The sequence below is a fragment of the Ranitomeya imitator genome, chromosome 2, assembly GCF_032444005.1.
Source record: "Ranitomeya imitator isolate aRanImi1 chromosome 2, aRanImi1.pri, whole genome shotgun sequence".
NCBI classification, from domain to species: Eukaryota; Metazoa; Chordata; class Amphibia; order Anura; family Dendrobatidae; genus Ranitomeya; species Ranitomeya imitator.
In genome coordinates, this window is record NC_091283.1 from 826,833,333 (window position 1) to 826,846,077 (window position 12,745).

The 12,745-nt window shown below is 41.0% G+C and overlaps 1 protein-coding gene across 1 annotated transcript in view; it reads right to left on the reverse strand.

Moving 5' to 3' along the window:
* The window catches only part of ZMAT4 (zinc finger matrin-type 4), a 402,791-nt gene that overhangs the window by 314,646 nt on the left and 75,400 nt on the right, over window positions 1–12,745 (reverse strand). The window contains exon 2 of the mRNA XM_069754024.1: window positions 8,035–8,139. Within this exon, the coding sequence (XP_069610125.1) occupies window positions 8,035–8,139 (105 nt within the window). The remainder of the gene's footprint in view (window positions 1–8,034; window positions 8,140–12,745) is intronic.

The following is a 12,745-nucleotide window of genomic DNA, read 5'->3' on the forward strand; positions in this document are numbered from 1 at the left end:
GAATAGGTATGGCCTTGCATGGACTAACAGATCCAATATGATTTCCATAAAGCAGAAATGTAATGGACTGGAGAACTGTCATGATCCAGTTCGGAGTTTATGTTCAGCTGTCTTGTCTCTGGACTGGTCATGTGGGAGTTAATCCCCTCTGCCTCACTTTGAAGCTGGCTGAGCTATTTAAGTCCTCTGCAGTCTGTGGGCCAGTGTCAGCTATAGTTCATGCTGCATGGTTTGAGCACCTGACCTGGATACTTGTACTAGTGTTCCTTTTTGCCTCTGACTGCCTGTACCCGTTTATGACCTCTGTCTTGTATTCCGACTTCATCTTACGTCTCACGATTTGGTTACCACGTTACCGGTAGGCTTTGTGTCATGATCCCAATGGCAGGGGATCACAAAAGGACAAGCACAAAAAACAAAACAAGCTCTAGGGTGATGGAAACGGAGCTGACCGCGATCCTGAACCTAAACACACAACTAGCTGTAGCCGGGGAACGTGCCTACGATGATTCCTAGACGTCTCGCGCCAGCCGAAGGACTAACTTCCCCTATTAGAAGAAACACAGACCTCTCTTGCCTCCAGAGAAACACCCCACAGAAATAGCAGCCCCCCACATGTAATGACGGTGAAATGAGAGGAAAGCACATACGTAGTTATGAAAACAGATTCAGCAAAATGAGGCCCGCTAAAGCTAGATAGCAGAGGATACAAAAGTGAACTGCGCGGTCAGCGAAAAACCCTACAAAAAACCATCCTGAAATTACTTGAACTCATGTGCCAACTCATGGAGCATGAGGAGTAATTTCAGCCCACTAGAGCAACCAGCAAAAAGGAATCACATATCTGCAAGCTGGACTAAGACAAAAATGAAGCAAAACGTGGAACAGGAAAAACAAAAACTTAGCTTGTCCTGAAGATTACAGAAGCGGGAAGCAGAGGTAACAAGACACACTGATTACATTGATAGCCGGCGAGGAAATGACAAGAAAGCCAGGTTAAATAGGAAACTCCCATATCCTGATAGAACAGGTGGACACCAGAGACCGCAGGAAACACAAGTCACCCAGTACCATCTGTAACCACCAGAGGGAGCCCAAAAACAGAATCTACAACAGTACCCCCCCCTTGAGGAGGGGTCACCGAACCCTCACGAGAACCACCAGGGCGACCAGGATGAGCCCTATGAAATGCACGGACCAAATCAGCAGCATGAACATCAGAGGCAACCACGAAAGAATTATCCTCCTGACCATAACCCTTCCACTTGACCAAATATTGGAGTTTCCGTCTGGAAACATGAGAATCCAAGATCTTCTCCACAACATACTCCAATTCTCCCTCCACCAGCACCGGAGCAGGAGGCTCAAGCGAAGGAACAACAGGTACCTCATACTTCCGCAACAACGACCGATGGAACACATTATGAATAGCAAACGATGCCGGGAGATCCAAACGAAAAGACACAGGGTTAAGAATTTCCAAGATCCTATAGGGACCGATGAACCGAGGCTTGAACTTAGGAGAAGAGACCTTCATAGGAACAAAGCGAGAAGACAACCACACCAAGTCCCCAACACGAAGTCGAGGATCCACGCGGCGACGGCGATTAGCAAACTGCTGAGCCCTCTCCTGGGACAACTTCAAATTGTCCACCACATGACTCCAAATCTGATGCAACCTATCCACCACCATGTCCACTCCAGGACAATCAGAAGGCTCCACCTGACCAGAGGAAAAACGAGGATGAAACCCCGAATTACAAAAGAAAGGAGAAACCAAGGTAGCAGAACTAGCCCGATTATTAAGGGCAAATTCGGCAAGCGGCAAAAAGGTAACCCAGTCATCTTGATCAGCAGAAACAAAACACCTTAGATAAGTTTCCAAGGTCTGATTAGTTCGTTCCGTCTGGCCATTCGTCTGAGGATGGAATGCAGACGAAAAGGACAAATCAATGCCCATCTTAGCACAGAACGTCCGCCAAAATCTGACACAAACTGGGATCCCCTGTCAGAAACGATGTTCTCCGGAATCCCATGCAAACGAACCACGTTCTGAAAAAAACAGAGGGACCAACTCAGAGGAGGAAGGTAACTTAGGCAAGGGTACCAAATGAACCATCTTAGAAAAGCGGTCACACACAACCCAGATGACGGACATTTTTTGAGAGACAGGGAGATCCGAAATAAAGTCCATGGAAATGTGCGTCCAAGGCCTCTTCGGGATAGGCAAAGGTGACAACAATCCACTGGCCCGAGAACAGCAAGGCTTAGCCCGAGCGCAAACTTCACAAGACTGCACAAAAGAACGCACATCCCTCGACAAGGAAGGCCACCAAAAAGACCTGGCCACCAAGTCTCTAGTACCAAATATTCCAGGATGACCTGCCAACGCAGAAGAATGGACCTCGGAGACGACTCTACTGGTCCAATTATCCGGAACAAACAGTCTTTCAGGCGGACAACGATCAGATTTATCCGCCTGAAACTCCTGCAAAGCACGTCGCAAGTCTGGGGAGACAGCCGACAAAATCACCCCATCCCTAAGGATACCAGTGGGCTCAGAATTTCCAGGGGAGTCAGGCACAAAACTCCTAGAAAGAGCATCCGCCTTCACATTCTTTGAACCTGGCAGGTATGAAACCACAAAATCGAAACGGGAGAAAAACAGTGACCAACGAGCCTATCTAGGATTCAGACGCTTGGCAGACTCAAGGTAAATCAGATTTTTGTGATCAGTCAAGACCACCACACGATGTCTAGCACCCTCAAGCCAATGACGCCACTCCTCAAATGCCCACTTCATGGCCAAAAGCTCCCGATTACCAACATCATAATTCCGCTCAGTGGGCGAAAACTTTCTAGAAAAGAACGCACATGGCTTCATCACTGAGCAATCGGAGCTTCTCTGCGACAAAACCGCCCCCGCTCCAATCTCGGAAGCATCAACCTCAACCTGAAAAGGAAGCGAAACATCTGGCTGACGCAACACAGGTGCAGAAGAAAACCGGCGCTTAAGTTCCTGAAAGGCCTCCACAGCCGCAGGAGACCAATCAGCAACATCAGCATCCTTCTTAGTCAAATCCGTCAAAGGCTTAACAACACTAGAAAAATTAGTTATGAAACGACGATAAAAATTAGCAAAGCCCAAGAACTTCTGTAGACTCTTAAGAGATGTAGGCTGCGTCCAGTCACAAATAGCCTGAACCTTGACGGGATCCATCTCAATAGTAGAAGGGGAAAAAATATACCCCAAAAAAGAAATCTTATGGACTCCAAAGAGACACTTTGAACCTTTTACAAACAAAGAATTGGCCCGCAGGACCTGAAACACCTTCCTGACCTGCTGAACATGGGACTTCCAGTCATCAGAAAAAACCAAAACATCATCCAAATACACAATCATAAATTTATCCAGATATTCACGGAAAATATCGTGCATAAAGGACTGGAAGACAGAAGGAGCATTAGAAAGTCCAAAAGGCATCACCAAATACTCAAAATGGCCCTCAGGCGTATTAAATGCGGTTTTCCACTCATCACCCTGCTTTATCCGCACAAGATTATACGCACCCCGAAGATCAATCTTAGTGAACCATTTAGCCCCCTTAATGCGAGCGAACAAATCAGTCAACAATGGCAAAGGATACTGATATTTGACTGTAATCTTATTCAAAAGACGGTAATCTATACAAGGCCTCAAGGAACCATCTTTTTTGGCCACGAAAAAAAAACCTGCTCCCAAAGGGGACGAAGATGGACAGATATGTCCCTTTTCCAAGGACTCCTTAACATAATCCCGCATAGCAGTATGCTCTGGCACTGACAGATTGAACAAACGTCCTTTAGGAAATTTACTGCCAGGAATCAAATCTATAGCACAATCGCAATCCCTGTGAGGAGGAAGCGAATTGAGCTTAGGCTCCTCAAAAACATCCCGATAATCAGACAAAAATACAGGAACCTCAGAAGGAGTAGATGAAGCGATAGAAATCGGAGGTGCATCATCATGAACCCCCTGACATCCCCAGCTTAACACAGACATCGTTTTCCAGTCCAAGACTGGGTTATGAGTTTGTAACCATGGCAGACCAAGCACTAAGACATCATGTAAATTATACAGTACCAGGAAGCGAATCACCTACTGATGAACGGGAGTCATACGCATGGTCACTTGTGTCCAGTACTGAGGTTTGTTCATAGCCAAAGGTGTAGAGTCAATTCCTTTCAAAGGAATAGGGACTTCCAGAGGCTCCAGACTAAACCCACAGCGGTTGGCAAATGACCAATCCATAAGACTCAGGGCAGCGCCTGAATCCACATAGGCATCGACGGAAATGGCTGATAATGAACAAATCAGAGTCACAGACAGAATGAACTTAGACTGTAAAGTACTAATGGCAACAGACTTAGCATGCTCTAAACGCACAAAAAAGGTTGATGATATAACATGAGCTGAATCACCACAATAAAAACACAACCCATTTTTCCGCCTATAGTTTTGCCGTTCACTTCTGGACTGAATTCTATCACATTGCATTGTCTCAGGTGCCTGTTCAGAAGACACCGCCAAATGGTGCACAGGTTTGCGCTCCCGTAAACGCCGATCAATCTGAATAGCCATAGTCATAGACTCATTCAGACCTGCAGGCGCAGGGAACCCCACCATAACATCTTTAATGGCCTCAGAATGGCCATCTCTGAATCTTGCAGCCAGGGCGCACTCATTCCACTGAGTAAGCACCGACCATTTCCGAAATTTCTGACAATATATTTCTGCTTCATCTTGCCCCTGAGAGAGAGCCAATAAAGCTTTTTCAGCCTGAATCTCTAGGTTAGGTTCCTCATAGAGCAAACCCAATGCCAGAAAAAACGCATCCACATTGAGCAACGCAGGATCCCCTGGTGCCAATGCAAATGCCCAATTCTGAGGGTCACCCCGCAGGAAAGATATAACAATTTTGACTTGCTGAGCAGGGTCTCCAGAGGAGCGAGATTTCAAAGAAAGAAACAACTTGCAATTGTTCCTAAAATTCAGAAAACTAGATCTATCTCCAGAAAAAAACTCTGGGATAGGAATTCTAGGTTCAGACATAGGAGCATGTACAATAAAATCCTGTATATTTTGAACCTTAGCAGCAAGATTATTCAGGCTGGAAGCCAAACTCTGGACGTCCATGATAAACAGCTGAGGTCAGAGCCATTCAAGGATTAAGAGGAGGTAAGACGCAGCCAGGCTGCAATTAAGGCTAGGCAGCAAACTCTGAGGGGGAAAAAAAAAAAAAAACTTCCTCAGAATACTTTTCCTCCTACTTCAGCCAATACGATTACCACTTTAGGCCGGCTATACTGTCATGATCCCAATGGCAGGGGATCACAAAAGGACAAGCACAAAAAACAAAACAAGCTCTAGGGTGATGGAAACTGAGCTGACCGCGATCCTGAACCTAAACACACAACTAGCTGTAGCCGGGGAACGTGATTCCTAGACGTCTCGCGCCAGCCGAAGGACTAACTTCCCCTATTAGAAGAAACACAGACCTCTCTTGCCTCCAGAGAAACACCCCACAGAAATAGCAGCCCCCCACATGTAATGACGGTGAAATGAGAGGAAAGCACATACGTAGTTATGAAAACAGATTCAGCAAAATGAGGCCCGCTAAAGCTAGATAGCAGAGGATACAAAAGTGAACTGCGCGGTCAGCGAAAAACCCTACAAAAAACCATCCTGAAATTACTTGAACTCATGTGCCAACTCATGGAACATGAGGAGTAATTTCAGCCCACTAGAGCAACCAGCAAAAAGGAATCACATATCTGCAAGCTGGACTAAGACAAAAATGAAGCAAAACGTGGAACAGGAAAAACAAAAACTTAGCTTGTCCTGAAGATTACAGAAGCAGGAAGCAGAGGTAACAAGACACACTGATTACATTGATAGCCGGCGAGGAAATGACAAGAAAGCCAGGTTAAATAGGAAACTCCCATATCCTGATAGAACAGGTGGACACCAGAGACCGCAGGAAACACAAGTCACCCAGTACCATCTGTAACCACCAGAGGGAGCCCAAAAACAGAATCCACAACAGCTTTGACTTCTTGTTTGTCCCCGACCTTTCCTCGGACTCCCCCTGTGTACTGAGCTGATCTCTCTGTGTATGACCTTTGGCTTGCTGACTTCTCTTTCATTACTTTTGACACCTGTGTTGTTGTTCAGTGTAGCTGCGCTGTGTGTACAACCTCTTTTTCTTAACCAGCACCCCCTGGTGGAGGTTGCACTATACTACACTGCAGCAGCACATTACAAGAACGCTTTATAACGAGGGCTCACACGCAACAAATTCATTAAGTGGCGTGCATCTTATTGAATTCGGGGCATCTTACTACAGTAATCTCTGGATCAGGACTGGTGAACAAAACGTCAATATTGATGAATTCCCCATTTATCTTTGCAATCTTTGCTGCCATTGTTTGTAAACTCCGCTCAGTAAATACGGTAAATCCAATCCCCTCTTGGGATCTGGATTTGTTGCTGAGCCAAACAATAACAAAGGTATACGTATACACAATTAGGTTATATATGAGGGTATATGGACATTATAAAAATAAGTGGAACCATATTCCTCCCATCTACATTCACAACCATTTATTTGAATGATCATGTGCAATACTACATTTTTCCAATAGTGGCCAGTGGCCACTGTAAGAAAAAAGTCTCTTTAATGGCTCTTTAATGGGTAGTTGTGGACATATACAGAATTGTCACTTACCCCCATGTCCAATAATGCAATGAGAAATATAAACATAAGCTTCATCTATAAACAGCATTTAAATTTTTCTAATATTTATTACTCCAAATTTCTTTGGTGCCTAATTTCTCCATATATTATTTTTCGCCATTTCGACATATATTTCTCAGATAAAAAGATCACAGTAACATTTTGACTGCCTTCAACCACCACTAGGGGGCGCAAAAAAAAACTACTGCATACTGTTAATAAAGCCATAAAAAGTAATAACAAGTAACAAAAAGTAGAAATGCACAGTGAAATGTAAGGCCCCATACATATTTCACCATAAGACATTAAGTCATAACCACATTGTCTTACTGGGTCTGAATGTATACCAATAAATGGAATCCTAGTATGCAAATTGTTCAAATTCTTGCACGTCTTTCCAAATGTATTATATATGACTTTACATAAGACTGCAGGTAAAGCTTACTAAACTGAAAAAGTTATCATTATGTAGAAAGGAGGAAGTCTTAAAGAGTTAAACTACAGACTAAGTTCCTCTACATCAAGTTATCATGTAAGTAAAGTTCTTAAATGGGAACTATACTTTCAACAAACTTTGCTTTAATCAATAGTACAGGCCAGTAAAAGAAACTTTGTGATATATCGTATCAGCAAATCCTGATTCTTTCTCCACTCATGAGCCACGACTTTTGCCTCATGAACTCACCATTCACTTTAAAAAAAAAAAAGCCAATCTCTGTGTTCCTCAAGACTACCAGCTCAAGTGAGGTGTCAGGTTACACTTCCTACTATCTTATATAGAGAGGGCAGGGATGAGGACTAGTTAGGAGTAGAGAAAGACACAAGATTGATCGTGCTGAGCTTTCTAGCAAGTCTTTTACCTCCCAATAGACCTGGAGTCACATCTACACTGCTCAGTACTATTATATAGTTGACTCCATGCTAATGCTGCTTCTGTCTATGTGCTAAATAAGAAATGAAGAGCAGGAATTCGTCTCTGTGTGTTGTATATGGAGGAAATCATAGCAGTTCAGTCACCACCCACCAGCTCAGAGTCAATTGTAAATTAATAAATAAGAGTCTGCAACAGGTGAAAAATTCAGGATACAAGTCACATAATTGGCAAAAATATTATTAATCTTCAAGTACATACACAGGGCAGCCTATTCTGAAAAGTCACTTGTCAGTACAGGTCCCCTTTAAACCTTCTCAAATCTTCATTTTTCAAGCCTCCGCCAGTTTCTGTGTTTTGTTAAACACAGGTGTTGGATGTGCTCACCTCGTAATGTGCAACCCTCTGAGACTCGGATATTAACTGCGCATTGCAGATTTTGCAGTAAGTCTCTGTAAACAGCGCTCTGTCCTCAACTTCTGCAGACTTCATCTGAAAATGCAAAAAAAACAAAGCGCAATTTAGAATCACAAATAACAGCCGAAATATATTTATAAAGAAAGAATACCATAAAAAAAAAAGTTTAGTTTTAAGTTTCTAACTAAAAAAGAAGGAAGGGGGGATAAGACGGAGGAGAGGAATCCATCAGTGACAGCTGGATTGGCGGCGCTTTTCAGACTGTCAGTTTCATAATAACTCAAACCAACTATTGCCATTCTTCATAACGCGCCCCTCCACTGAAGGCTGGATGCGGACCTCTCACTAAACAACCACAACTGGTGCAGAATTTTAAACTGCTACAAAGTTTAGAAAAAGGTTTATTCTAAGGCTACTTTCACACTAGCGTCGGAATCTCCCCGTCGCAATGCGTCGGGTAGAAATTCCGACGCTAGCGTTTGACGCAATGCACAACGGGTGCAGCGGATGCATTTCTCCGGCGCATTCGCTGCCCCATTGTGAGGTGCGGGGAGGTGGGGGCGGAGTTCCGGCCGCGCATGCGCGGTCGGAAAAAGCGGTCCGTCAGGAGCAAAAAAACGTTACATGTAACGTTTTTTGCTCCCGGCGGTCCGCCACAACACGGCGCAACCCTCGCACGACGGTTGCGACGTGTGGCAAAGCGTCGCTAATGTTAATCTATGGGGCAAAAACGCATCCTGCAAACAACTTTGCAGGATGCGTTTTTTGCCATAAACGACGCATTGCGACGTCTGGCAAAAAAACACCAGTGTGAAAGTAGCCTAAGTCAATGGAAAAAAAAACACATAAAACTGCAAAAAATCACTATATAAAGAAGACTATGGATCGAGTTATGGATCAGATAAGTCAAACATCATCATCCTCTGTGTAAATGAATGAGCGAGTAGCAACACATATATGCTAGCCACCTTAGGGAGAGACCCAAGTTGGGCTAAATGTAGCGGGACGAAAGAGACCGAAAAGCCCTCTACTTAAAGGAAATACATAGTGGATGCTTTCCTGAAACGGAAAGTACTTGCAAGCAGCATAATACAAAGAATAGCAGGTTTACCCAGAATCCTTTGCAGTAGGCGGAACTATGCAAATCATCTCTTTCCACCCCAGTCTAATCCACAGCGCTTGGAACCGCCAAGCGTGCAATGCTGCGGATTAGTCTCTAAATTTACACAGCCAACCAATTCCTACCTGTGGACACGTGTTTCGGGTTCCAAGCGCTGTGGATTAGACTGGGGTGGAAAGAGATTATTTGCATAGTTCCGCCTACTGCAAAGGATTCTGGGTAAACCTGCTATTCTTTGTATTATGCTGCTTGCAAGTACTTTCCGTTTCAGGAAAGCATCCACTATGAGCGAGTAGCGGAATTCTCGGAAGAGATAACGTTAATTGTAGACTTCCTCACTAGCAAATATCTCCTACATCAAAGGTGAAAGATTGGTCATCTCTAGCCCATAACCAGGGACATCACATGTCAATGGAAGTGCAATATTGAAAAAAGCAAAAAGCCAGATCACCGTAATGAAACACAGGCGCACGGAAGTCCGTCCTGGTTAAACGTGAATGTGGAACAAGTTGAATGAAAGTTCTACCAGCTCCATGGATAAAATGATGAAAATGTCTTTATTGAAAAAAACATTAAAATTCCATAGAAGATTCCAGGACACAGAATAACAGACAGCTAGACTGAGTGACGCGTTTCGATCACTGCGGTGATCTTTGTCAAAGCTGAGCTTTGGCAAGGACCACCACAGTGATCAAAACGCGTCACTCAGTCTAGCTGTCTGTCATTTTGTGTCCCTGAATATTCTATGGAATTTTAATGTTTTTTCAATAATGAAATTTTCATCATTTTATCGAAGTGCAACATTCCCATAATATCAATAATATTATAATAGTATTATAGTAGCTATATTCTTGTACATAGGGGCAGTATTATAGTAGCTATATTCTTGTACATAGGGGCAGTATTATAGTAGTTATATTCTTGCATATAGGGGCAGTATTATAGTAGTTATATTCTTGTACATAGGAGCAGTATTATAGTAGTTATATTCTTGTACATAGGGGCAGTATTATAGTACTTATATTCTTGTATATAGGGGCAGTATTATAGTACTTATATTCTTGTATATAGGGGCAGTATTATAGTAGTTATATTCTTGTACATATGGGCAGTATTATAGTAGTTATATTCTTGTACATAGGGGCAGTATTATAGTATATTCTTGTACATAGGGGCAGTATTATAGTATATTCTTGTACATAGGGGCAGAAGTATAGTAGTTATATTCTTGTATATAGGGGCAGTATTATAGTAGTTATATTCTTGTACATAGGAGCAGTATTATAGTAGTTATATTCTTGTACATAGGAGCAGTATTATAGTAGTTATATTCTTGTACATAGGGGCAGTATTATAGTAGTTATATTCTTGTACATAGGAGCAGTATTATAGTAGTTATATTCTTGTACATAGGAGCAGTATTATAGTAGTTATATTCTTGTACATAGGGGCAGTATTATAGTAGTTATATTCTTGTACATAGGGGCAGTATTATAGTAGTTATATTCTTGTACATAGGGGCAGTATTATAGTAGTTATATTCTTGTACATAGGGGGAGTATTATAGTACTTATATTCTTGTATATAGGGGCAGTATTATAGTACTTATATTCTTGTATATAGGGGCAGTATTATAGTAGTTATATTCTTGTACATAGGAGCAGTATTATAGTAGTTATATTCTTGTACATAGGGGCAGTATTATAGTAGTTATATTCTTGTACATAGGGGCAGTATTATAGTAGTTATATTCTTGTACATAGGGGCAGTATTATAGTACTTATATTCTTGTATATAGGGGCAGTATTATAGTACCTATATTCTTGTACATAGGGGCAGTATTATAGTATATTCTTGTACATAGGGGCAGAAGTATAGTAGTTATATTCTTGTACATAGGAGCAGTATTATAGTAGTTATATTCTTGTACATAGGGGCAGTATTATAGTAGTTATATTCTTGTACATAGGGGCAGTATTATAGTAGTTATATTCTTGTACATAGGGGCAGTATTATAGTAGTTATATTCTTGTACATAGGGGCAGTATTATAGTACTTATATTCTTGTATATAGGGGCAGTATTATAGTACTTATATTCTTGTATATAGGGGCAGTATTATAGTAGTTATATTCTTGTACATAGGAGCAGTATTATAGTAGTTATATTCTTGTACATAGGAGCAGTATTATAGTAGTTATATTCTTGTACATAGGGGCAGTATTATAGTAGTTATATTCTTGTACATAGGAGCAGTATTATAGTAGTTATATTCTTGTACATAGGAGCAGCATTATAGTAGTTATATTCTTGTACATAGGGGCAGTATTATAGTAGTTATATTCTTGTACATAGGGGCAGTATTATAGTAGTTATATTCTTGTACATAGGGGCAGTATTATAGTAGTTATATTCTTGTACATAGGGGGAGTATTATAGTACTTATATTCTTGTATATAGGGGCAGTATTATAGTACTTATATTCTTGTATATAGGGGCAGTATTATAGTAGTTATATTCTTGTACATAGGAGCAGTATTATAGTAGTTATATTCTTGTACATAGGGGCAGTATTATAGTAGTTATATTCTTGTACATAGGGGCAGTATTATAGTAGTTATATTCTTGTACATAGGGGCAGTATTATAGTAGTTATATTCTTGTATATAGGGGCAGTATTATAGTAGTTATATTCTTGTACATAGGAGCAGTATTATAGTAGTTATATTCTTGTACATAGGGGCAGTATTATAGTAGTTATATTCTTGTACATAGGGGCAGTATTATAGTAGTTATATTCTTGTACATAGGGGCAGTATTATAGTAGTTATATTCTTGTATATAGGAGCAGTATTATAGTAGTTATATTCTTGTACATAGGAGCAGTATTATAGTAGTTATATTCTTGTACATAGGGGCAGTATTATAGTAGTTATATTCTTGTACATAGGAGCAGTATTATAGTAGTTATATTCTTGTACATAGGGGCAGTATTATAGTAGTTATATTCTTGTACATAGGGGCAGTATTATAGTAGTTATATTCTTGTACATAGGGGCAGTATTATAGTACTTATATTCTTGTATATAGGGGCAGTATTATAGTACTTATATTCTTGTATATAGGGGCAGTATTATAGTAGTTATATTCTTGTACATAGGAGCAGTATTATAGTAGTTATAGTCTTGTACATAGGGGCAGTATTATAGCAGTTATACTCTTGTACATAGGAGCAGTATTATAGTAGTTATATTCTTGTACATAGGGGCAGTATTATAGTAGTTATATTCTTGCATATAGGGGCAGTATTATAGTAGTTATATTCTTGTACATAGGGGCAGTATTATAGCAGTTATACTCTTGTACATAGGAGCAGTATTATAGTAGTTATATTCTTGTACATAGGGGCAGTATTATAGTAGTTATATTCTTGTACATAGGGGCAGTATTATAGTAGTTATATTCTTGTACATAGGGGCAGTATTATAGTATATTCTTGTACATAGGGGCAGTATTATAGCAGTTATACTCTTGTACATAGGAGCAGTATTATAGTAGTTAT